The following is a 24,067-nucleotide window of genomic DNA, read 5'->3' as shown; positions in this document are numbered from 1 at the left end:
TCCGCCATATTGTGCGTCCCAGTTTCTCCCATTCATTATTTATAGGAATGAACAGTCTTATTCTATATCTAGTCTTTGGCTATATATTGTCAACCACATATTGATGTCACTTCAGTAATATTAGCATTTTATTTTAATTATCGGTTTAATTATACTATGCTATATATATTTTACCTCTTATTTAACCATTAAATGGTGTATTTTAATAAATTATAGATTTAAAAAAAAAACTTCCGTTGCACTGACCACTATAGGTAAATAACAGGTAACAACATTTGTACTACAAACTAGTGTTTATAATTATCATAAATAAAAATATAACAATTTCCAGATGGACTGTTTTCATACAGTAAAAATAACTGACACCACTCATACATAATAAAAATAGAGAACCCTTTTTGTGAAAAAACAAAACAAAAAAACCACACTGCCCCCTACTGGCCATAGACAGTTACTGCAACATTTACTGCGTTTGCCTTAAATTTCTGTAACACCATGACATTTACACTGCTGCAGAGATTTCAAATGTTATGATACACAAAGAAATATAGATAGAAAATTCTTGAAATGTATAATCCGTAGAGCAATGTTGGTTGTTACAACTCAGTTTATAGATGAAAAACATGAAAAAAAAAAAAAAAAAAAATGAAGAGACCACACTTCTTGTGTATAATATCCAGGTAGCGCTTTATTGTACTACTGACACAACAGATGTCAGAAGTTAAAACCAGACGGCATTCATTCAGATCACAATCCTTTTATATAGACTATTGAGACATGGAACTGCCTGTGAAGGAGAGCGGTTCCCCTTCATCATCATGATGTCGGGGTGAGTGGGGCTCAGGACAGACTTAAATATAGAAAACAGGAGGTGTGCAGCTGTCGGAGGGGAAGGTGGGCGATCGATCTGTGGATCTACTCTGTGAGGCCGAGCTTCTTCTTGAGGGACTCGGGCATCTCGGGGGGAGGAGGGCGGGGCAGGCGGAAGTAGACCTTCACGGAGTCGTAGATGAACCACTGCAGGGCCGTCAGGGTACCGATCATGATGATACGGGCGACCAGACCCTTCCACACGCCTGGAAAACAACACACAAGTCAAGAGGGTGGATAGGAATTTAAAAAAAAAGCTGATTTGGTAACAACAATGTAAAACAATTGCTGTATTCTCTTATTTGAATAGATTGTCTGCTCTCCAGCGGTTCTGCCCTGCTGTTTTCCTGAGAAGGTTCAGGGCAGAGAGGATGCTGGGTAAGCAGGTAGACTGATCTCACACGCCAATGACTCAAGCACCTCTGACTGTACAGCAGTGAAGCTGCTGGGAGCCTCCGGCCCAATCCTGCCGCTCCCAGAGAGAGAGCAGAACAGAACCGGAGCGGAGAAACTCCCCAGAGGTGGATCTAAGGAGCGTGTTGATCAGGTTGTGAAACAATGAATTGAGATCTTCAGAAAAAGACAAAAGTCACACCTTTAGGCCCAAGCTTCTTCAGCACTTGTGCAGCTGTGCTTCCCTTCTCTTTGTTCAACACGGACACGACCGAGTCAGCAGGGTGAGACACGATGGCGCAGAACACACCAGCTGCAAGAGACAAACAGAACGTGCATCACAACTTGGATCTGTAAAAATGTTGTGCACTTTTCTAAATATAAAAGTAAATTTCTAATAAGAAAGTAAAAAAAAAAAAAAACTAAAGTTTTAAAAAAATCATAAGAGAAATTTCATATAAAATACACAAATAGGGTAATATAATGATGTAAAAAAACCTAGAATTAAGATATTAAAAAAGGAACTTAATAGAAAAAAATAGAATACAAATAATATAGAATCAAAATATAAAAGAATTAAAGAACTAGAATTAAATAAAATATTAAAAATGACGATAAAAAATATCAATAATGACAATTAATATTTTAAGATAAAATATTAATAAAAATGTGTAGATAAAAAAAAGGTAATATAATGATATAACAATAAAAAATATATATATAAAACTAGAATTAAAGAACTAGAATAAAATAGAATAAAAATATTAAAAAGGAATTTAATAGAAAAATATATAAATTAGGTAATCCATAATATCTTTATTTACTAAAATTAGAATCAAAATGAATATAAAACTAGAATGGAATTAAAAGAACTAGAATAAAATATTAAAAATTATGATAAGATATAACCAATAATGACAATTAACTTAAAATAAAATATTAATTAAAAATAAGGTAATATAATGATGAAACAATAAATAAAACTAAAATTAAAGAACTAGAACACACACACATATATACATATATACATATATTATATATATATATATACATATATATACATATATATATAGTAATAAAAATATAGAATTAAAAATGAACAAAATAGAATTAAATCTAGAATAAAATAAAGATTATGATATCATTATTACCTTAATTTATTAATTGTTGTCATTGTATATGTTAACAAAAAAGAATATAAAACTAGAATTAAAAGAACTAGAGAAAAATATAAGATTATTAAAATAAAGAAATTATGTAATAGAAAAATATAGAAATTAAGGTAATACAAAATGTAGAATCAAAAATGAATATAAAATAGAATTAAAGAAATAGAACTGAATTTAGAATCTTAGAATCTTAATTATATTAAACAGTAATAAATTAGAAATATATAAAACTACTATAAAATTTATAACAGTAATATGAGATTAATATTAATGATAGTTTAGAATAAAATGTATTTAAAATGCATATAACTATTTAAATTGAATAATAATAATAATAAAATAAAAGCAAATTTAAGTTGTAAAACTTTACAATAAAGTTCCATTTGTTAACATAAGTTAACTACATGAACTAACATTTCATTACTAATATCTTACAATCAAAAGTTGTACATGTTAATGTATTTAATGGATCTGAGCAAACATGAACTAACAATGAACTGTAACAAACGTATTGCTCATTGTTAGTAATGCAGTAACTAACGTTAAACCTCATAGTAAAGGGTTTCCATTTAAATCAATTCAGCGCTCAGAAATCAGTCTTACCGATGTAACCAGCAACGAAAGTGACGACCAGCTGTTCGGATTTGGAGCATTCGCTGCGGGGTTTGGGCACCACGTACTTGTACAGCAGCTCAACGGTGCGCTCGAAGCAGGCGAACTTCATCATGGTGTAGGGGATCTGTCTCATCCACAGAGGAACCACACCTTTGTAGAACCTGCCAGAAGATCCACACTCATGAACTCTCAGAAGAGTGCTCAAGTCAACATAAAAAGGCTTATTTAAAAAGATTGTCTGCTCTCCAGCGGTTCTGCCCTGCTGTTTTCCTGAGAAGGTTCAGGGCAGAGAGGATGCTGGGTAAGCAGGTAGACTGATCTCACACGCCAATGACTCAAGCACCTCTGACTGTACAGCAGTGAAGCTGCTGGGAGCCTCCGGCCCGATCCTGCCGCTCCCAGAGAGAGAGAGCAGAACAGAACCGGAGCGGAGAAACTCCCCAGAGGTGGATCTAAGGAGCGTGTTGAGATGGGTTTGAAGTGCAGGATACTCACGCCCAGAGCCCTTCCTCGGCGTACATCTTGGGGGCACATTCTCTCAGGGTGTTGGCATAGCCAGGCTGCGTCTGGATACGCACTTTACACGCCTCCATAGGGGCCAGAGCGATATCTGCGAAGAACTCAGCGCTGGCAGAAGCAGCCAGATACAGAGAGGTTCTCCACAAATATGCGTTTTCCTGTTAAGAGGACAGGAAGAACACATGAGCATCAGCTGACAGAGTATACAGCACGGCTTCTACTGGGTTTAGTGCCATGCTTATTTTTCAAACTGTGGAAAATGACTGCATGGTGTATAGGTAAAAAAAAGAAGAAGATACATTTAAAAAGTAATTATTCTTCTAAATAATACTTATAATAAATATATTTATGTTTATACCAAGTAATATTTAATATATAAATCAATTTTTATTAGTTATCAATATTACATATATTTATATGTGTGTGTGTGTGTGTGTAATATTACTCTAATAATAGCTTAATTTATAAGCAATAATATTGGTAGCTAATTATAAAAATACACATATATAAATATATAATATATATATACACACATATGTGTGTGTTAAAAGTGTATTTTTATAACAAATATACAAGTAGTAAATTATATATACTTTATTTTAAGTATAGTTTATATTTACATTACTTTTTAATGTAAATAAACTATTTAATATAAATTATATAATATACAACTAAAATACGTACACATACAAAAATAGCGGTCAATATTATTACTTATAAATTAATAGTTATATTATTAATTTTGAGTAATATTACTCCAAAATGTAATGTAAATATATAATAATTTATAAAGTATATTTACATTACTTAAAATAGGTAACAATTTATGACTAAGTAAATATAATCTATACTTAATATAAATTATATATAATTTAATATTAATAAATAACACGCATATACACACATTTTATTATATATAAAATGTGTATATGCGTGTTATTTATTAATATTAGTTATATTAATTTACACTTAAAATGTATTATTACTCTAAAAAGTAATGTAATACAAACTATATTTAATATAAATTATACATAATTTACAATTAACATGCATAAAAAAATAAATATATATATATATTTGTGCATATCACCAATTATGAGTATTGAATTATTATATTTAATTTGAGAGTTTAACTATCTGCACCCAAAAGCAAAATATTGCAAATGAATGACTCAGAATATTCATTAAAATTAAAAATTCATTGTATTTTAACCTGTCTCTCAAACGCCACATCATTAATCTCACCTCTCCTAGCAGGTCACCGTACAGGATCTTGAACACCTCGTAAAAGCCGAACTTGCAGAGCCCCTGCATGGAGTATCCAATGAAGGTGGGCGCCCAACCCTTGGCCAACCCTCGCATGCCATCCTCTCGGATCGTGACGGAGAATCCATTGAAGATGCTCTTGTATTTAGCAGGATCCACCTAAACGCAGCATTCGGTTATTGCAATGACAGTCAGAAACAACCACAGAGGAACTTCAGCAGGAACCGGCTGATTATGAAGGAACACGGTTAATAGTTTTCACTTACATGCTGGAACAACAATACATCAAAAGGTAAACCAAATGTTACTTGGATAACATCAGTGGCAGAGCGTCACGGATCAATTTAAAGAAATTCATCCTCATATTGTTCCAAACCAATACTACTTTCTTCCATGAAACACACAATTAAATGTTTTATGGAAAAGAGCAGCTTGAACATTCTGCATAATATATCCTGTTTTAGAGAAGAAAACAGTGCTTTCTTTAATTTCATATTTTAAACTCAGAACGATATAAATCAAATTTGTTAGCTGGTTAGTCAAATCACTCCAAAAACGTGCTAGTGACCCTTCGCCACGGATGCCATCTCTTTAACTTGATGAAGGGGAGTGAGGAGAGTACAGACCTGGAGACGGCACTTGACCAAGTCGAGGGGCACGACGGCCGTGTGTGTAATACCACAGCTCAAGATGCCCCCGAACCCGCAGAGGGCGTAGTATTTCCCCGAGCCGAACTCGCAGCTATCGCCTGTGGCCGTCTCTGTGACGTGAGGGAACAACACACACATGCTCATGCGTCACAACACGACACTTAACATGCAGATGATGAGGGGTTGCACTGGGGTCAGGTCACACGGACACACTCGGGTGACTCCGGCTAACACACACACGGACCTGCATTCGGCACTTGACCAGGTCGAGGGGCACCACAGCCGTGTGTGTTGTGCCACAGCTGAGGATTCCTCCGAAGCCACAGAGCATGAGGTATTTCTGTGAGCCGAACTCACAGCTGTCTCCCTCTGAGGAGAAACACGGAGTCACGTTCATCTACACAAGGTCTGAGACGTTCGATTGGGGGTTAGTGGAAAACCGCCACACTGGACTGGACTAAAGCGTGACCTTTGACCTGCTATCACACCAGGTGACAAGCTATGTCTGGGGTTTTTAATCTCTTATGGTGCGTTCACACCAGACATTAATGAAACGTTAAGCGCGAGTGATTTACATGTTAAGTCAATGCAAAGATGCAAATAGACGTCCTGTGGCGAATTGAGCGTTTCAGGCATTTTGACGCGTGTAATGTGTGATTCGCGTGAGTTGAAAAATCTGAACTTTCACGAATATTCACGTCGCGTTAACCAATCAGGAGCTTGCTGTAGTAGTGACGTGACAACGGCGTAGCGAGCGGAGGCAGAAATCTGAAACAATGGAGGACAAAATCATCGTCGCTGTACGATACATCTTTGTACTTTTATCGGAACAAAGTGAGTGAGGAGGTCGGACAATCTGGTAAGTGGAAAAAAAAAAAAAAATCTGACTTTAGACCTCGCAATTCTGACTTTAGACCTCGCAATTCTGACTTTAGACCTCGCAATTCTGACTTTAGACCTCGCAATTCTGACTTTAGACCTCGCAATTCTGACTTTAGACCTCGCAATTCTGACTTTAGACCTCGCAATTCTGACTTTAGACCTCGCAATTCTGACTTTAGACCTCGCAATTCTGACTTTAGACCTCGCAATTCTGACTTTAGACCTCGCAATTCTGACTTTAGACCTCGCAATTCTGACTTTAGACCTCGCAATTCTGACTTTAGACCTCGCAATTCTGACTTTAGACCTCGCAATTCTGACTTTAGACCTCGCAATTCTGACTTTAGACCTCGCAATTCTGACTTTAGACCTCGCAATTCTGACTTTAGACCTCGCAATTCTGACTTTAGACCTCGCAATTCTGACTTTAGACCTCGCAATTCTGACTTTAGACCTCGCAATTCTGACTTTAGATCTCGCAATTCTGACTTTAGATCTCGCAATTCTGACTTTAGATCTCGCAATTCTGACTTTAGATCTCGCAATTCTGACTTTAGATCTCGCAATTCTGACTTTAGATCTCGCAATTCTGACTTTATTCTGACTTTAGATCTCGCAATTCTGACTTTAGATCTCGCATACTCAATTTGAGCTAGCTATAGACTATAAGCTAGCTAAATTGTGCTTATTCGCCCTATTTTACAACTACTTTCCCGCTGAAGAGTTGATGTGTTTATTCAGAGGAAGTGTGCAGAAAGAAGTGGAACATCTGTTTCACATCTGTTGTGAAGTGAATTTCACACACGAATGAAGCGAGTTAACCATCCAACTATGTGCAAATAGCGCGATTTATTTGCGCAAGTCGCATCTGGTGTGAACGCCCCATGAGATCCCACAGACCAACAAATATCAGTAGTAAAAAAGGCAACTAATGAATATATAATTAATATATGGTCTATATATCTAACAATGGAAAGTCTATTTTTAATCATCAGTAATTGATTCATTTTGGAAACTTGTTACCATTTGACACTACTTTTACACAAACCTTGATAAACTAGTAATCTTCTGTTTATGGTCGACCTTCTTATTCCACTTTAGCAAACTGGTAAAATAAACACACAAACTAGCCTTTTTTACGCTTTCGGGTTTCCGACGCTCGGGATCGCAGGGTAAATTTACTTCCGGCGACGTCTAAACTCAAGTGTTGTTGTAAGAGACTACATTATATATTTTTTTGTGTGTGAGTGTTCACATTTGCTCAAATAGCAAAAGGAAAAACTCCACAATAGTGTTCACACAACTTTCAAAAGAGGAGAAAAAAAATAAAATAAAGTGATTAATAACGGCAGAAAGATGTCAATTCCCACAGCGGCTGTATTACAAACACCCTCACAGCAGCGTTAACTAGTTTTTTTGTAATATGAAGAAAATATAAAGTATAAATGTACATAAAATTTATAAAAATTAAAATATAAAACAAACTGCAGGATTTACGATGCTGATGACCGTTAAAACGCGTCATCACAGTCTGTGGAAAAGGCCTTTATAGTGTTTCTACTAAAAAAATAAATATATTATTATACAAACCTATCAGGGAGAGGCACTGATAAAACATGCAAAAGGTATTAAAATTTACGATTAAATGTTGAGCAAGATATGATACACGACACCAGACTTGGACGCGTTCCTCAGCCAATCAGAACGCGCCTTGCTGAAAGCTGAACGCGCTCCTGCGCCAGAGAGCCAATCACATCGCCCCTCATTGAGGATAACGGCACACACACAGGTCATGTGAAGAATAGGACGCTTTAAATAAAGAACACCATGTCCCCTAACCGGCTTATTACAATTTTAACACATATTAAACATATGTACACAACTCTAGTGCACTAAAATGTAAAAACGTCTTCCGAAAGCTGTATAACGCGCCCTCCAACTTTGTCCTTCATTGCCCTCCATGAACGCAAAAAGGCCAGAAACATCCAGCAAGCAGCAACAATAAACTACTATTCAACGCAAACTACATAAATGCATCTAAAAAAGTGATAACTAAAGCATTTAAAAGGAACTTGCTAATATCTAAACTACAGTTAGGGTCTAGTTAGCACAGCGCTAACTAGTAACGTTATTCTAACCTTTTATTCAACGGCGTTATTTCCCATTCTGATCCATTTCGAGCATTAATAACAGAGAAATGTGACGGGTTAGGTGGACTTTCTTATGTTTACCCCCGTTATATCCAATAAAACTGAATTTTAAGCATGAAAATCAGACGGTTTTGGTCTCCGAAGGTCTTACCGGCTACTGCTGCGGCGGCGAGCCTGCGCTTCTGTACGGGAGAGTGTGTCTGCGGCTCATCGGCTCTCTGCAGCGTGAACAACGGGGCGCTGAAGGGGTTCGCCCGGGCCAGCTGGGTTAGTGTGCTCGGATACATGTCTGATGGTAGACCTGAATGAAGAATAAACCGTTATAAGCTGCAAAAATGTCAATTAAAAGAGCCATTTGTCCTCTATGATCTCTCATGTGGATCAATGGAGAGGTCAGCGGCCCTACGCTCTTCTTGAGGGAGACGTTTTAATAAACAGTATTTAACACGTTAAAATGAATTTATCTGTGAAAAGACAACTTAATCTGTGTGTGAAGACCAAGAAAGGGAGGTGTAAGGTTGGAGAAACTCTTACTTTAGAGAAGTTGACTCAAAATGGCGCCTCCGTCCTCTCCTCTACCGGCTGCGCATAGAGACCGAGCGATGAGTGAGAGCGGCTCAAGGCTGAACCGGATAAAGGAAGCGACTGCGTCACTGCATGCCCCGCCCACTGCTTCACTAATCCTACTATGGCGAAGTCTTGGTTCATGAATATTAATATGGACGATGCAGAAAACATATTTAATAAACAATGAGCTATGAACAATGCCAGTGATGAAAGAAAACTATTTTGCATTCGTTCAAAAAAAATTTGTTTTTAGTTATATGACATGATATTAATGACATTAATTTATTTAAAATATTTTTATCATATTTTCTAATATATTTTAAATAATATTTTACTGCTGATTATTTATAATCATATTTTTATATTTTTACTATATATAGCTACTATATAATTAATCGCAATTAATCGCGTACAAAATAAAAGTTTGAATTTGCCTAATATATGTGTGAGTACTGTGTGTAATTAATATGTATATATAATATAAATACACAAAAATTAATGTATATTTTTAAGAGAAATATGTTATGTACAAAATATTTTTATTTATATATCATATGAATGATATAAAAATATAAATAAATACATATACTTGTAAATATTTCTCAAATATATACATGAATATGTTTGTATATTACATAATAATTACATAAAGTACACCCACATATATTAGGCAAACTCAAACTTTTATTTTGTACGAGATTAATCGCGATTAATCGTTTGACGGCCCTAATATATATATTATGTTTGTTCGTGATTATCAAGTCCAATCATGTTATATATGTGTTTGTTCTGTGTAATTATTTTGTATATATATATATATATATATATATATATATATATATATATATATATATATATAATACATATACATATAAATAAACACACATTCGAGAAAAATATCTTAGATTTATATATATCTATATTTATACATACATGCATATATTTACATATATATTTATATATATATTAAAAATATCTTAGATTTATATATATAAAACATATATATATATATATATATATATGTATACATACATGCATATATTTTTATATACATATATATATATATTCATACATACATGCATACATGCATATATATATATATATATATATATATATATATATATATATATATATATATATATATACATATATATATATATATATATATATATATATATATATATATATATATATATATATAGTGTGTGTGTGTGTGTGTGTGTGTCTGTTTAAAAAGATAATATAATAAAAATAAGTAGAAGAATATATATTTATAAAACTAAAACAACTCAAATACAGTAATCCTGTCATGCAATATAATTTTAAAACAATAAGAAAAAGTAAATTTTAAGACAATAATAAAAAGTTTTCAACAAGAAAAAGTGTCATATTTAATTATTAATTTTAGGTTCTACTTACATCAAATGAAATGCTCTGCCTCCAAAAAGAAATGTATTGTTTCTCAATTGATTTTAAATAAAAGTGTAATGTTCTGCAAAAAATTAAAAGCAAAAAAAGTTATTTGAGCCGTTATTATTAATTATGATTGACACATTTTACTGTTTTTAGCACTTTATCACCTTTTTTCTTCATAGAATAAAAGACCAAAAATGATCTACATGCGTCTTAGCCAATCAGCCAGGCCCACTGGATAACGTCACGGTACGTAATTAATATTCATGAACCAAGCCTTCGCCATAGTAGAATTCGCTCGACCAGACAGGACAAAAATGAGGGCGGGGCTTTTCCGGAGTGAATTACGCAAGAGATTCCATACATCTCAAAGTCACCGTCTGCTGTCTTTGTAGTGTGATTGCATTCATGTTGTACAGCAGTTAATTACTGTAAAATATATTGTGTGTAATTATATCTGAAAAGGGTCTGATTATTTGGTTTGCTAGTAGTGAAATGGTGTGACTGAAGGTCAAACCTCAGTGTAAAAATGACAGGAAACATTCCTGGTTGAATAAAATCGCTGGAATGTCGTGTGTGTGTGTGTGTGACTGAACTGACCTTGCTGTAAATAAACTAAAAGGAAGGGTCACCTCTGGGGTTTCACTGGTTTTCTTTTATTTCACACCAGAATTGTATTGAATCAAAGATAAATATTCAAATCATTCCATATGACCAATTTTACACAATTAGCTGCCTAAATACAAAGTGCAAATTGGACTTGAATACCATTCACTGCCTTTGACACAGCAGGACAAAACTAGGATGTTAGTTATTGGTTAGTAGAGTCGGTATATGTACATTTAAAAGTAACCCACTGCATTTTGAAAAAATGTTTTTAATTTTTAGTGAAGACATTAGAAAAATATTGCAGTTAAAAAGTGATTAAAACAGTACCAAAATATAAAAACAAACCCCTGCAAATGAAGATGTCACAAATGTATAGTTTTGAATGAAATGAAGATATACTTAGTACAGAAGACAACGGTTTTGTTTTTAAAAATTACAGCAAAGAAATGAATTCATAGTTTAGTCAGATGAATCACAGACGGTCCGATTACAGTCAAGAACAGGCAAGTGTCGGCGGACTCGATTTTCATTACGGGTTTTAAAATTGGCTATAATGCCACATCACATTATGAAAACATCACAAACACATTTAACAAGCCCACATTACCTATTTAAAATTTTAAAAAGACTGCCTCTCACCAGAAGTGAAGCTTTATTTACTACACGAGACTTTCATATAAGATCACATTTTCTGTCAAGCTCTGGATAAAAAAACAAAAAGAAATATCAAATCTAAAAAGTCTAGTACTAAAACCAGACATTATCTGAGCTGGTGGTTCAGTAGGTTGAACATTTCAATGCTACAAATCACTTAATCAAAAGCTACTGGATGAATCTGATGAAAACCATCTAGCATATATCAAAGTCATATTTCACCACAAAAAAAAAAAAAAAAATTTATAAAAAAAATATTTAAAATATTTTCAATTAAGCACATTCAAGCTAATTACAATTACTGTAATAAAATTTAATAATGATTTAAACAGTCATTATTAAAAAAGTAAATGAAGTACACACACTGTGGCTGTACTTCTTAAACTGAATTAAATGTATGCCAATTTTAAGTAAAAAATAATTATTGTGCCCACACATCAATTATTATATTATATGAATACGTTTTTAATTAATTTAAAATAAAATTAGTTTTTGTACAAGTTATTTTCTATGGAAGCATGTTTCCGCCGCTGAATAAAAAGGTAATTGCGACTATTCATTTAACAATTCTGACTTTTTTTCCTTTATAAAGTTATAAAGTCAGAACTGCGAGATATAAACTCACAATAGCAAGAAAAATGTCAGAATTCCGAGATATAAACTCGTAATTGGGAGAAAAATGTCAGAATTCCGATAAACCCGCAATTGCAATAAAAGTCAGAATTTCGATAAACTTGCAATTGCAATAAAAGTCAGAATTCCGAAATATAAACTCGCAATTGGGAGAAAAAAGTCAGAATTTCGATAAACTCGCAATTGCAATAAAAGTCAGAATTCCGAGATATAAACTCGCAATTGGGAGAAAAATGTCAGAATTTCGATAAACTCGCAATTGCAATAAAAGTCAGAATTCCGAGATATAAACTCGCAATTGGGAGAAAAATGTCAGAATTCCGATAAACTCGCAATTGCAAAAAAAAGGTCAGAATTTCGATACTCGCAATTGCAATAAAAGTCAGAATTCCGAGATATAAACTCGTAATTGGGAGAAAAATGTCAGAATTCCGATAAACTCGCAATTGCAAAAAAAGGTCAGAATTGCGAGATATAAACTCGCAATTGCGAGTTTTTAAGAGATTGAAAAGTCGCAATTACCTTTTTTAATCAGTGATGGAAACAAGCTTCCATAATTTTCCATCATTACAGTAATACATTTTATTTATTTTTTGCTCTCTGGTAATGAAAATTAGATTTTTCATCTTAAGAATACTATTTTGTCTGGGCATTATATCAACACAATGGAAGATATAAATAATGTTTTGATTTTGTGGTGAAATATGAGCCATATATTTTCTTGTGAGATTCACCCTACTCTGCAAGAACACAATTTTCTCACTCTGGTTTCATTAGCAACACTTCATAATGTCAGATTCAGCCACGCTAAAAATAAACTTCACCAGGATTTTTCAGGAAAACGTTTTTGCAAACATTCAGGGTTTTCCTTCCAGCTGCGATGTGTGTGTGAAACCGAACTGTGCTCGTGTTGGCCGCATCTTGGCACTTGAAGAAACACGCCGGCGAGTCTTAAACTCTCGTCGCGGGAGCGCCGGTGACTGCGGCGAAAGATTCACTGTTAGCGAACACTACACTTGTCTACGTCGTCTCAAATGCTACAAAACCGTAAAATCACAAAGCAAGATCAAAACACACGATGCACACAGAGTTTAAAGACTACTTGAAACACAAGTCTATTCAGATGTGACTGCTAGGTCAAACTGCAATAAGCAGAATCCCTCCCTCCCCGAACCCTGCCGATGCGTTGCTCCTTAAAGGACTAGAAAATCAGTCTGACAGCAGGTGCATGCTGAAGCAGGTCGACGGATCTGCAGCTCACTTGCCGTCACCGTCCTCGGATGGGCTCTCCCAGCTAATGTACTTGACGATGGGTGTGATCACATTGTCCTGGATATAAAGCTGGCAGGTGCTGATCTGATCGGCGGTGACGTTCTGGAAGGCGTAATACAGAGAAGCCGCCAGTGCGATGAACACCAGGAGCTTCAACCAGAAAGCGAGCCAGCGGCGGGGTTTGGGAGGAACGGTGGGAGCTGCGCTACGGACGTCTGTGACAGAGGATTTAGTCGCTGTGTAAACGCTCTGCTGTAGGAGGGGCTCCTCAGACCAGAGGTTCAGCGGCTTCACCGGACGTCCGGCAGCACCGTGGATCGGCCTCCGACATGTGGCCCTGTTCAGAGAGAAAACAGAAATGTGGGTTTAATTTAAGCACTGATAAGTGACTATCATCAAACATGTATTTTGCAGTTTTTCACCAACTTTTTTATATTGAGTATCAAGCATGTTAAAACAAGTTACATATGCAAACATGTCAAAAATATACAGAAAGAAAAATGACAAAAAATATTGTACATCTTAAACAGTTGCATAGTTCATACCATTATCATTTATATAGTATTAGTTTATTAAAGGCACAACATGTATTTATTCTGCACTAGAGGTCGCTTATACAAAAAAGGCGTATCTTGATGACACTGAGCGCAGAATCGTGGCAGATGTGGTCTTCAACTCACAGCCGGTGGAAAGAATCCGACGGGCAGAAATCATGTTCATGGATGTGATTATTAACGTTACTGTAGTATGAAGCAGAGCAGGATTGAGTGTTGTGGGAGCTGAACGAGGAGCTGGAGCGATTGATAATGAGAGACACACGGCTCTAGAGCAGCGGGACTTTTATTATGACACAGTCACCACTTCTGTTTCTTCCAGTCAAGCCTATGTGAGGTAATGCAGCGCTGTTTATCATATGAGATACATTTGAGTGTTGAGAATGATGTCTGAGCGTTCGCTCGGCAGCTGCTTTGAGACACTGTTTCTCTGGATTTAAACATTCTTTAAAACATCTGGGATAATATAAGTACACAAGTCAACAAAATATACATACACATATACACACATATATATATATAGCATTTAATAGACAGAGCCGTAGTTGACTGACAAGCCATGCAATATCGCGTTCATATCGCAGATGAATCGCCTTCGATAATGAACGTGATATTGCGTGGCTTGTCAGTCAACTACGGCTCTGTCTATTAAATGCCGCTCCATTTGAAAGCAGGTGATGGCGATTTAGCAGTAATAAGGGAACCGGCTTTACTGACAAAATGCATGTGACAATCACATGCGATATATCGGTCAGCCCTAATATATATATATATATATAAATATAAAAAAAAAAAAATATATATATATATATATATATATATATATAAAATTACAGCTTTTAAATGATTCACCTTTTCCTATGTTCTCCTTGCTGTCATATAGTGTCTCTCTCAGTGAATGGGACACAGATTTACAAGTAAAATTTATAAAATGAATAATATATGCGTCAAATAATGTTCTTAGTCTTTTCTTCCTGTGGGGGAGACTACAATAATTTACTATGAATTAAATGGAAATCAAATTAAATACAATTTATTGTGTAACCAAAATACCAGTAATGCCCAAAAGAAAAAGAAAAAAAACTTAGCGTGTGACTTTTTATTATAAACAAGTCCGAAATACACTGGGACTCTTATTTTGAAATGTCTGTACTATTGCAGGCTGATCCTTCAGATTCTTACAATCGTCTAAAACATTTTATATAAAAGCCATGAAGTTGACATTGTATTAATTCATCAACTTGAGTTCATTAGCAATCGCTTGGCATAAATCTGCGCTTTTCATTGGTTGAGAATCACACTAAAGCAGACTGAACATAGAGTCTGAAGCGCTGTTGCGCGAGCTTGTAGAACGCGCAACAGCTCCGCCTTGTGACTTTGCAACACGTAGCGCCGGTGGGAATGTCAGCGGGAGTAAACAGTTCTGACGCACACATAACGAGCAGGTACGAAACGACTAGTTAATCGATCTCGAATGGTTTCATTATCTTGCATGGATATAAAAGTATAAGAGGATAAAAATAATAAAAGCAAAAATGTGTCTCCAAATATACTTAGGCGGCCGTTATTATACGTGGGCGGCCGAGGAGTGTGCTCCCTTGAGAACCAGGCCAAAAAAGTTATTTGCACCCCTAATTATATGAAACCTCCTTCACTCAGGACGACTCATCTTCATACTCACATTATTCCGGTTGGTGTGGCAGGTTCATTGGGGAAGATTTCCTTTAAAACATCTTCACCGTCCACGGACGCTTCCTCAACGGCTGATGCCGTCTCCTCCACCTGCTGCTGAACAGAAGAAAACTCGATTAGTAAGAGATTTTGCACCATAAACTGACTCTATTGTGATGCTATTTGTATTTGCTTTACTTTAGTGCGCTGCCTGCTGCTGGTCCTGGTGGTGACTGGAGTCTTTCCTCTGCTCCGGACCGGCTTGGTCACTACAGGAACCGGCTCAGGTACAGGATCAACTTCTGCCAATTAAATGCAAAGACATGCAAAGATCAAAGTCTTTTTATTTTTAAATGTTTAACTAAATGTTTATGTTTAATGAAGAAAATGTCACATGAAAAATAAACAGCACACCTCTTCTCAACAACAATTATTCCTGCTTTACCTTCTTCTTTGTCGCTGTACTGATCTTCAGCTGAATGCGTGTTTCCGTTCTGGTTTCCGTCTGCTTTGATGGTGACAGCCTCTGGGATGGTGGTCTCGGGTTCAGGCAGGGTGTTCTCCAGTGGCGGATGCTCCAGGAGCTGCTGAAGCTTCTTCTCATACAGCTGACGTGTAGATGCTGAGGTAAAGAAGCAGGCATATGAGAATACAACGCAAACCTTCACAAATAGGGCATTGTGAAAAACTGTAATACTAACCAACAATTGGTCCTGTATGTACTCCATACTTCTGAAGCTGAACCTTCAACTCTTCATCAGTCAAACCCGAAATGTCGTTCTCCTCAGGCCGAACTCTGTCTGTCTTTCTTGTGGCTTTCTGAAGGTTAAGGAAACATATATGCATAAATTGTGTTTATTTTTCTCCACTTTTATTTGTACCTACAATAACTTTCAAGAGCTTCTATTTGTATAAAATGTAAGAGTGTTTACAGGTAAAATAACTTGCATTGTTTGCATAATTTACTCAAATAATATCATAAAATAACATATATAAAATAACAATTATTATAAAGAAAGCATGTTTTATTGTGGTAGACTGGTGAAATGATTATTGGGTCAAAAAGCAATTATAAATATATTTAAAATATTTTAACAAGGCAAATAAAAATCAGTTCTGTACAATGCATATTTATTGTCATCATTTTCAGCATTATATGATAATGATCATATGTTGCATAATTTTTAATATTATAATAACTGAGATCAATAAAATATGTATAATACATATTGAATGTTTGTGTCAAAAAGTAGAAATAAAATTAATTAAATTTCTACAGATCTTTCCCTTCTGCTCCATCTATCGTAATTATGAACAAGCATGCTAATCAGTGTTAAAGGGATAGTTCACCCGAAAATTAAAATTATCCCATGATTTACTCACCCTCAAGCCAACCTAGGTGTATATGACTTTCTTTTTTCATTCAAACACAATCGGAAATATATTAAATAATATCCTGGCTCTTCCAAACTTTATAATGGGAGTGAATGGTGTCCGAGTTTTAAAAAAGTGCATCCATCCATCATAAAAGTAATCCATACGACTCTAGTGGGTTAATAAAGGCCTTCTGAAGCGAAGCAATGGGTTTTTGTAGGAAATCTTTATATTTTAAACTTTATAAACTATAAACACTGGCTTCAGGCAATATACGCCGTTCTTTCGCCAAAACTCGACGCTCTTGTGAACTCGTGTACATCTGTTGTCGGAAGCCAGTAATTTTTAAGCTTTAAACGATATCAGATGAGGAATAAGGGTCTTATCTAGCAAAACGATCTGTCATTTAAAAAAAAAAAAATACAACTTTCTATGCTTTATAAACACAAATGACACACAGCGTAAGCCTTTTGGAGAATACAGAAAGCGGAAGCACGTGCAAATGCGATCATTTGTGTTTATAAAGCATATACAGTTTAATTTTTTTTCCGAAAATGATTGTTTCTCTAGATAAGACTCTTATTCCTCGTCTGGTATCGTTTAAAGCTCTTTGAAGCTGCACTGAAACTATAATTTGACCTTTAACCGTTTGGGCTCCATTGAAGTCCACTATATGGAGAAAAATCCTGGAATGTTTTCATCAAAAACCTTAATTTCTTTTCAACTGAAGAAAGAAAGACATGAACATCTTGGATGACATGGGGGTGAGTAAATCATCAAGGAAATTTTATTTGATAGTGGACTAATCCTTTAATAAAGGCGTTCTGAAGCAAAGCAATGGGTTTTTGTAAGAAAAATATCCATATTTAAACTTTATAAATACTGGCATCATCATTTACATCGTTCTTCCATCAAAACTCGACGCTCGCATGAACTTGCACAGCTATAATTCAGTGATTATAGTTTATAAAGTTTTAAATATCACTTCAGAAGGCATTCATTAACCCACTGGAGTTGTATGGATTACTTTCATGATGGATGGATGCACTTTTTTTGGCCTTCAAAATCTCGGCCCCCATTCACTCCCATTATAAATCTTGAATATCATTTAATACAACTCCGATTGTGTTCGTCTGAAAGAAGAAAGGCTAGGATGGCCTGATGATTGGATACTTTTCATTTTTGTGTGAACTATTCCTTTAAAGCATGCTTTTGATTCTCATAAGAGCTCTTACCTTCCCCGAGCGGCTTCTGTTGGACACCAGCGGCGCTGTCATCTCCTCATCGCTGGAGAAAGTGTCAGAGAAGCTCTTCTTGTTGAGCACGGTCAGGTTCTTCAGATACAGCTGCACATAGACGTCTTTCTTGCTGTCAGCGCTGGGCAGAGGGACATTATTGGCCAGTAACTCACTCTTTAGTTTCTCTTTAGTGAGCTGCGCCGGATCCTCGTGATATTGCGCCATGATATATCTTTACCTGAGTGGAATATGAAACACGGGTTTTACTTTAAAAAATGCAGGTGCGATTATCTATTTTTCTCTTTTAGAAGTGAAGCGGCAACTCGTTTAAGCGCCCGAACGAGACTAAATGAAAATAAAATGTCTCGCGCTGACACCCGTCAAACCGGCTCGCGCCTTCCGTTTGAATGTCCTCCGAGGATTTTACGACAAACACAGCTGTCCGTTACATCCAAAAAAATATTTTTTGGATGACTGAACATCGAAGATTGGTGTTAAATAAAAACAACTCTGCTAAAATGCGCAATTAAGCGGTTTCGCGAAGGCGGATAAAAGTAGAAATAGCTCGACGGCTAAGAGCGCGCGCGCCTCGGAACTGGCACAGTAGAACAAAGCTCGAAGCTCATTGGTCGAATGGGTTAAGTAAGGCGTTCTCCTATTGGTCGAAGAGGAAGAGTGACAGACGCTGGTCCAAAACAAAGAGGGCGACACAGGGCGACAGCTGCAGCATATGGTGTCCGACTGCAGCACACACTTGAATTCACTGCAGGTTTCTTCACAAAAATTTTTTTTTTTTTTTGTAAAGCCTGTGAAAAATAAATAAGACGGGAACATTATGATGAGTTCCGTTCTACAGAAAACGAAAGGGTTTTTGACAGGGTTGTATTTCATAATAAAAGACTACAATGCAAAGTGGGGGGAGGGGTGTCTTAGAAATACCATAGTACATCAATATGGTAATCATTCACAATCACTGTTAAAAAATCATGGTATTTTGTAAGCATGGGGGAGCTTTAACCCTATAAAGCCTATTTCTAAGACCTCAAAATGATCAAAACTTGGCTGAAAAGTTTTGCTTCTGCATGCCTTCTGTCATCTGATTGATAGTTTACACTTTTTAGCAAGTAAAAGGCCTTTTAGTATAATTGTAAAAACATTAGGTCATCGCTCGCATGTCTTTTTGCTGTGAAATCTTTCATAATTTTCATAAACGTAAGAATCACGTTTATATTAGTAATATTTCAAGATGAACATTACTGTACTGAAGCAACTTTATCATCAACATCATTTTTTAGAAAAATCATGAGTATCAAATATGTCATCAGGCTTTTGAGGAAGGTTTATTTGTTCGTCTCTCAATCATCATTGCATTGCATTATATGTTTTAGAGCTTTGATCATAAAACTAAGCATATAAATATCATCATACTAAGACATTATTGGCAGATATAGAGTGATAACTGATATTTATATGCATTTTATGTACTTAGTTATACTGTTATAAAGATCTCATTGATTTACATTAAAAGCCAACAGAATTTGATCTTACTATTAGGCCATATAAATAACAAGATCTGCACCAAATTGCATAGATTTGCTCAGTTTGGGCCTCTGATTAAAACTGATGTTTTTTTCCCTATTCAAGTATGAGTTCCACGTTCTCACTATATCATACTATATGAGCCATAAAAAGCCTGATGTGATATATGTCAGGCCTTACAGGGTTAAATGTTTAAGGGTATATCTGTTTGAATACCAATATATTTGTTATACATGAATATATGTTCCCTAAATACATTCAAAAAATGTACACGGTAAGACCAAATCATTCTATTGTGGAAGATTAGCTCAATATAGAGGAATTACAGCATAACATCCTAAAGATGGCAGCATAAGCCTTATTAGACCAGTAGGCTCTACTATAGCAGGACAGACACATAAGGTCAAATGGACCATATTTAGCAGCAAATCCGGTATAAATCTGTTCTTGTGGTATGACACACATGGAGGAGTACAAAGTATACAGCACTGTAAAGTAAGCACAGATAAAATGCACATGTGAAGCCAGTAGTAGTCTTAAGTCTAAAATCTTAAAGTCAGGATGAAATCAAAATTGTTTGTATTTACTTTTTTACATTGTATGCTCCTGGTCTTATTGCGAATACTGCACAGTATTCTAAAGAAAAATGTTGTATTTTTTGTCAAAATGCTTGCTTTGCATCTAAAATAATATTCCTTTTTCAGCTGACCAAGCTTTCTCAAAGATGCAATTCACCCTATATATTTTCATTAAATCCTTAAATGACATTGGCTGTGATAGCCTAGTGGGCAGCACATCATGGTTGCTTTTCAGGAGACCCGAGTTCAAGTCCTGGCTCTTGGACCTTTTCCAATCCCTTCCCCCTTTCTGTCAACTAACTGTCCTATGTCAATAAAAAAAGGCAAAAATGCCCCCCCCAAAAAATCTTTAAATGACATTTAAGACATTGGCGCCTAGTGGGCAGCGTATCAACACATAGCATGGTTGCTTTTTGGACTACCCAAGTTTGAGTCCAGGCACATGGACCTTTCCCACCCCCCCCCCCTCCCCCCCTCTCTCTCTCTCTTTTCCTGTCAACTAACTGTCCTATCTCAATTTTTTTTAAAAAAGGCAAAAATGCCAAAAAATAAATCTTTAAATGACATCTGCTCCGATAGCCTAGTGGGCAGCGCAGCAACACATAATGTGGTTGCTCTACGGGCGACCCAAGTTTGAGTCCCGGCCCATGGACCTTTCCCGGTCCCTCTGTCTTCCTGTCAACTACCTGTCCTATCTCAATACAAAAAAATAAATCTTTAAATGACATCGGCAGCGATAGCCTAGTGGGCAGCGGATCAACACATATCAATAAAATACCAAGAAAAAAATCTTTAAATGACATTGGTTCCGATAGCCTAGTGGGCAGCACCTCAACACGTAGTGTGGTTACTCTTCAGGCAACCCGAGTTTGAGTCCTGGCTCATGGGCCTTTCCCAATTCCTTCCACTTCTCTCTCTCCCAATTCACTTCCTATCAACTAACTGTCCTATCTCAATTAAAAAATAAATCTTTAAATTATGTCGGTGCCAATAGCCTAGTGGGCAGCACATCATACACATAGTGTGGTCGCTATTCAGGTGACCCGAGTTCGAGTCCCGGCTTTTGGGTTTTTCCCTTTCCCCTCCCCCTCTCTCTCTCCCAATTCACTTCATATCAACTAACTCCTATCTCAATTAAAAAATGGCAAAAAGTCAATCTTTAAATGACATTAAATGGGTGATATGAGTAACACTTTGAACAAAAGAAAAAGAAAGGCTTAGTGTGGCCCCTTCAGGAGTTTCCAATCGATCCTTTTTTTATTCTTTGTCCAAATATCTCTTGGACCGATCCGGGCTCTGTTCCACTCATCTCAGGTTCACGGTCTCCACACGCATTATGAACCTGAGCTTGTGTGCGGGTGTGGATGTAGCTGGTGGTTTTGACCACTGTCTGGTCTTCCTGGATTCCAGCTCGGTGTGGTTTAGGGCACCCTGGATCTCCGTCGCGAGAGCTGGTGATTTCGCCCCACGCTTATGTTTCTGGGATATAGCTGAATTATGGCAACGGTGCCCAAAACCACACAGATTTTAACGCTTAATCTTCAGTTAAAGCGTTCCAAGAGAGGTCTGCCAGTGAAAAGCAGAGAGGGAAACTTTGAAAATGTCGAGCTCTTAAGAAACACCCTTTCTGTCTTTATTGTATTTCATTTACACAGAAAACAGTTCTCCGGCCAAGCACCACATAAAAGTGTCTTTTAAAGCATAACAGTGGTGCCCTCAGGAAAGGGATCTGAGAGAAACTAGGCAATTATCAACATCGGGGTGTATAAAAGTGGTTTTGAAAAAGGAATGCAGTGTAAACTGTAGCAGGGTGATGACATGTTCAAACGTATAAACTGTCCAAGCGTGTACGTTTTCCAAATCCAACAATCTTCGAATTGTATTTACTGTACATTTTTGTTTAATGATGGAATATGAGAATGCTTATGTATTGTGCACACTGAAGTAACAGCATCTGCAAGATGGCAGCCAGTCATATTTTGCACGTCTGTTTATGTTTAAGTAGGTTTCAGTGATTATCTTGAAATGCAATTGTCTTTTTTTCATGGACGTTGCATTGGCAGGGGTTTAACTGCATGTTGACAACAGGAAATTAATGCTGTAAAATGCAAAAATTTGCAGCTTCTACACTTAAAATTAAACTTCCCTAGTCCACGTACTGTGCACTGCAGTACTTTTCAGCGCACAGTTTAGCCTGTCCATCACGCAACCACTGTCAGCATATGTAAAAATTGAAATTTTCATATGGTTTGTGGCTTATAACCATATTTTAACATAAAGTGCCTTAAAAGTATGATAAAATGAAGTATTTAAGAGGTATTTTCAAAATGTTTTGAGATCTAGATCTTTTCTTAAAGGTGAAGTGTGTGGTATTTCTATGTTAATATGCAGGGACAACTATAAGTAAGCCATTTGTAAGTTGATTTTGCCATAAATGTGTAAACACTGTGGCTCTGTGGTGCTTTCAAAACATTGCTCTGTTTGTTTGAGCATCTCGTCCAGCCCAACACAGCAACACTGACTCAACCAGTGCTGAGGCGGGACTGTCTGTTTGTCCATTTGTGATCAAATGTTTCAAAAACGTGAGCTTTTTAAAGGCCCACTGAAGTGCCTTGTAAATCCCAGCATTATTCAGTGTGTTGATGAAATTTCCACTGAAACAGAAATACAGGGCGGGACATATCAAACAGCTCCTCCCCCTTTTAAAAAAATTGCCAATAGCGTTTTGTTTATATCACAGCACAACCAGAGCTGTTGAACTTGGTAAAGCCTCAGTTTCCTTCTAATCTCCAACCGTTTCTCCTCCTAATCTCTTCCAATTCGCTCTAAAATACAGCATTCTGTGCAGAATTCAAACGGGTCCGATATGTTCTGTGGTCTACGCCGACTCGCGCATATGATCCGCTCTGTGCTCTCATGTCTTTGGACCGGAGCAGACTGTGCACACGCTGCGGCGGTTCACGTGATGCTAACGTGAAACCAGACTTCATATGTATGCCATTCACCATGTGGAAAATAATAAATGTGTGAACAAGTTTCAGTGTCAATTTATAATGTAGGGGGCGGGACTTTTTAGATTCTAGAGAGCATTTGATTGGACAGAAAAACTGATGAGAAGCTGAAGTGCAGCGCAATGTCATCAAAATCGTTGATCCCTATTGGTGGAAGTGACGAGACCATACGTTTTGAGCGCTTATATCTTTTAAATACGAGTTTTGTCATTGTTTTGGAGCTTATAGATAAGAGTAAGGCTAACATATTCTTCCTTAAAGCCAAAAAACGTTTTGATTTCATGGCTACTTTAACTGTGCATGACAATTACATGCAGACAGTTGCAATATCCATTAAACAAAGGAGATATGAGAGTGTTTTTGATGCTGTAGTAACAATGTATCGCTTCCTCTGTGTAGAGCATGAAAAGACACGTAGACGTTACTCTTGACCAGCGTAC

At 36.3% G+C, this 24,067-nt stretch overlaps 2 protein-coding genes and 2 non-coding genes across 6 annotated transcripts; all 4 read right to left on the bottom strand.

Moving 5' to 3' along the window:
• Positions 1 to 653: 653 nt before the first annotated feature.
• On the bottom strand, positions 654 to 9,152 carry slc25a3b (solute carrier family 25 member 3b). Of its 2 annotated transcripts, none has more exons than XM_067379978.1 (8): positions 9,049 to 9,152; positions 8,666 to 8,815; positions 5,727 to 5,851; positions 4,812 to 4,991; positions 3,543 to 3,724; positions 3,036 to 3,208; positions 1,466 to 1,576; positions 654 to 1,076 (listed from the first exon to the last, which is right to left on the bottom strand). In XM_067379978.1, the coding sequence occupies exons 2-8, from the start codon at positions 8,799 to 8,801 to the stop codon at positions 916 to 918; spliced, it is 1,068 nt and encodes a 355-aa protein (XP_067236079.1). In that variant the 5' UTR covers positions 8,802 to 8,815; positions 9,049 to 9,152; the 3' UTR covers positions 654 to 915. The 2 variants fall into 2 exon arrangements, with proteins under 2 accessions (XP_067236079.1, XP_067236078.1); XM_067379977.1 differs by lacking the exon at positions 5,727 to 5,851 and adding an exon at positions 5,459 to 5,592.
• Positions 1,181 to 1,411, bottom strand: LOC137015643 (small nucleolar RNA SNORA53). Its single transcript, XR_010894008.1, has one exon. It is a non-coding gene; the product is annotated as a small nucleolar RNA SNORA53 (small nucleolar RNA).
• On the bottom strand, positions 3,281 to 3,513 carry LOC137015642 (small nucleolar RNA SNORA53). Its single transcript, XR_010894007.1, has one exon. It is a non-coding gene; the product is annotated as a small nucleolar RNA SNORA53 (small nucleolar RNA).
• A 1,984-nt stretch (positions 9,153 to 11,136) lies between the features above and the next one.
• tmpob (thymopoietin b) lies at positions 11,137 to 19,097 on the bottom strand. 2 transcript variants are annotated; one of them, XM_067379152.1, is made up of 6 exons: positions 18,497 to 19,097; positions 16,589 to 16,706; positions 16,333 to 16,509; positions 16,086 to 16,189; positions 15,898 to 16,004; positions 11,137 to 13,999 (listed from the first exon to the last, which is right to left on the bottom strand). In XM_067379152.1, the coding sequence occupies exons 1-6, from the start codon at positions 18,722 to 18,724 to the stop codon at positions 13,648 to 13,650; spliced, it is 1,086 nt and encodes a 361-aa protein (XP_067235253.1). In that variant the 5' UTR covers positions 18,725 to 19,097; the 3' UTR covers positions 11,137 to 13,647. The 2 variants fall into 2 exon arrangements, with proteins under 2 accessions (XP_067235253.1, XP_067235254.1); XM_067379153.1 differs by having other exon boundaries at positions 15,898 to 16,001.
• Positions 19,098 to 24,067: the final 4,970 nt, after the last annotated feature.

Source organism: Chanodichthys erythropterus, chromosome 24 (assembly GCF_024489055.1).
Source record: "Chanodichthys erythropterus isolate Z2021 chromosome 24, ASM2448905v1, whole genome shotgun sequence".
Lineage (NCBI taxonomy): Eukaryota > Metazoa > Chordata > Actinopteri > Cypriniformes > Xenocyprididae > Chanodichthys > Chanodichthys erythropterus.
This window is presented reverse-complemented; position numbering and strand designations above follow the sequence as displayed.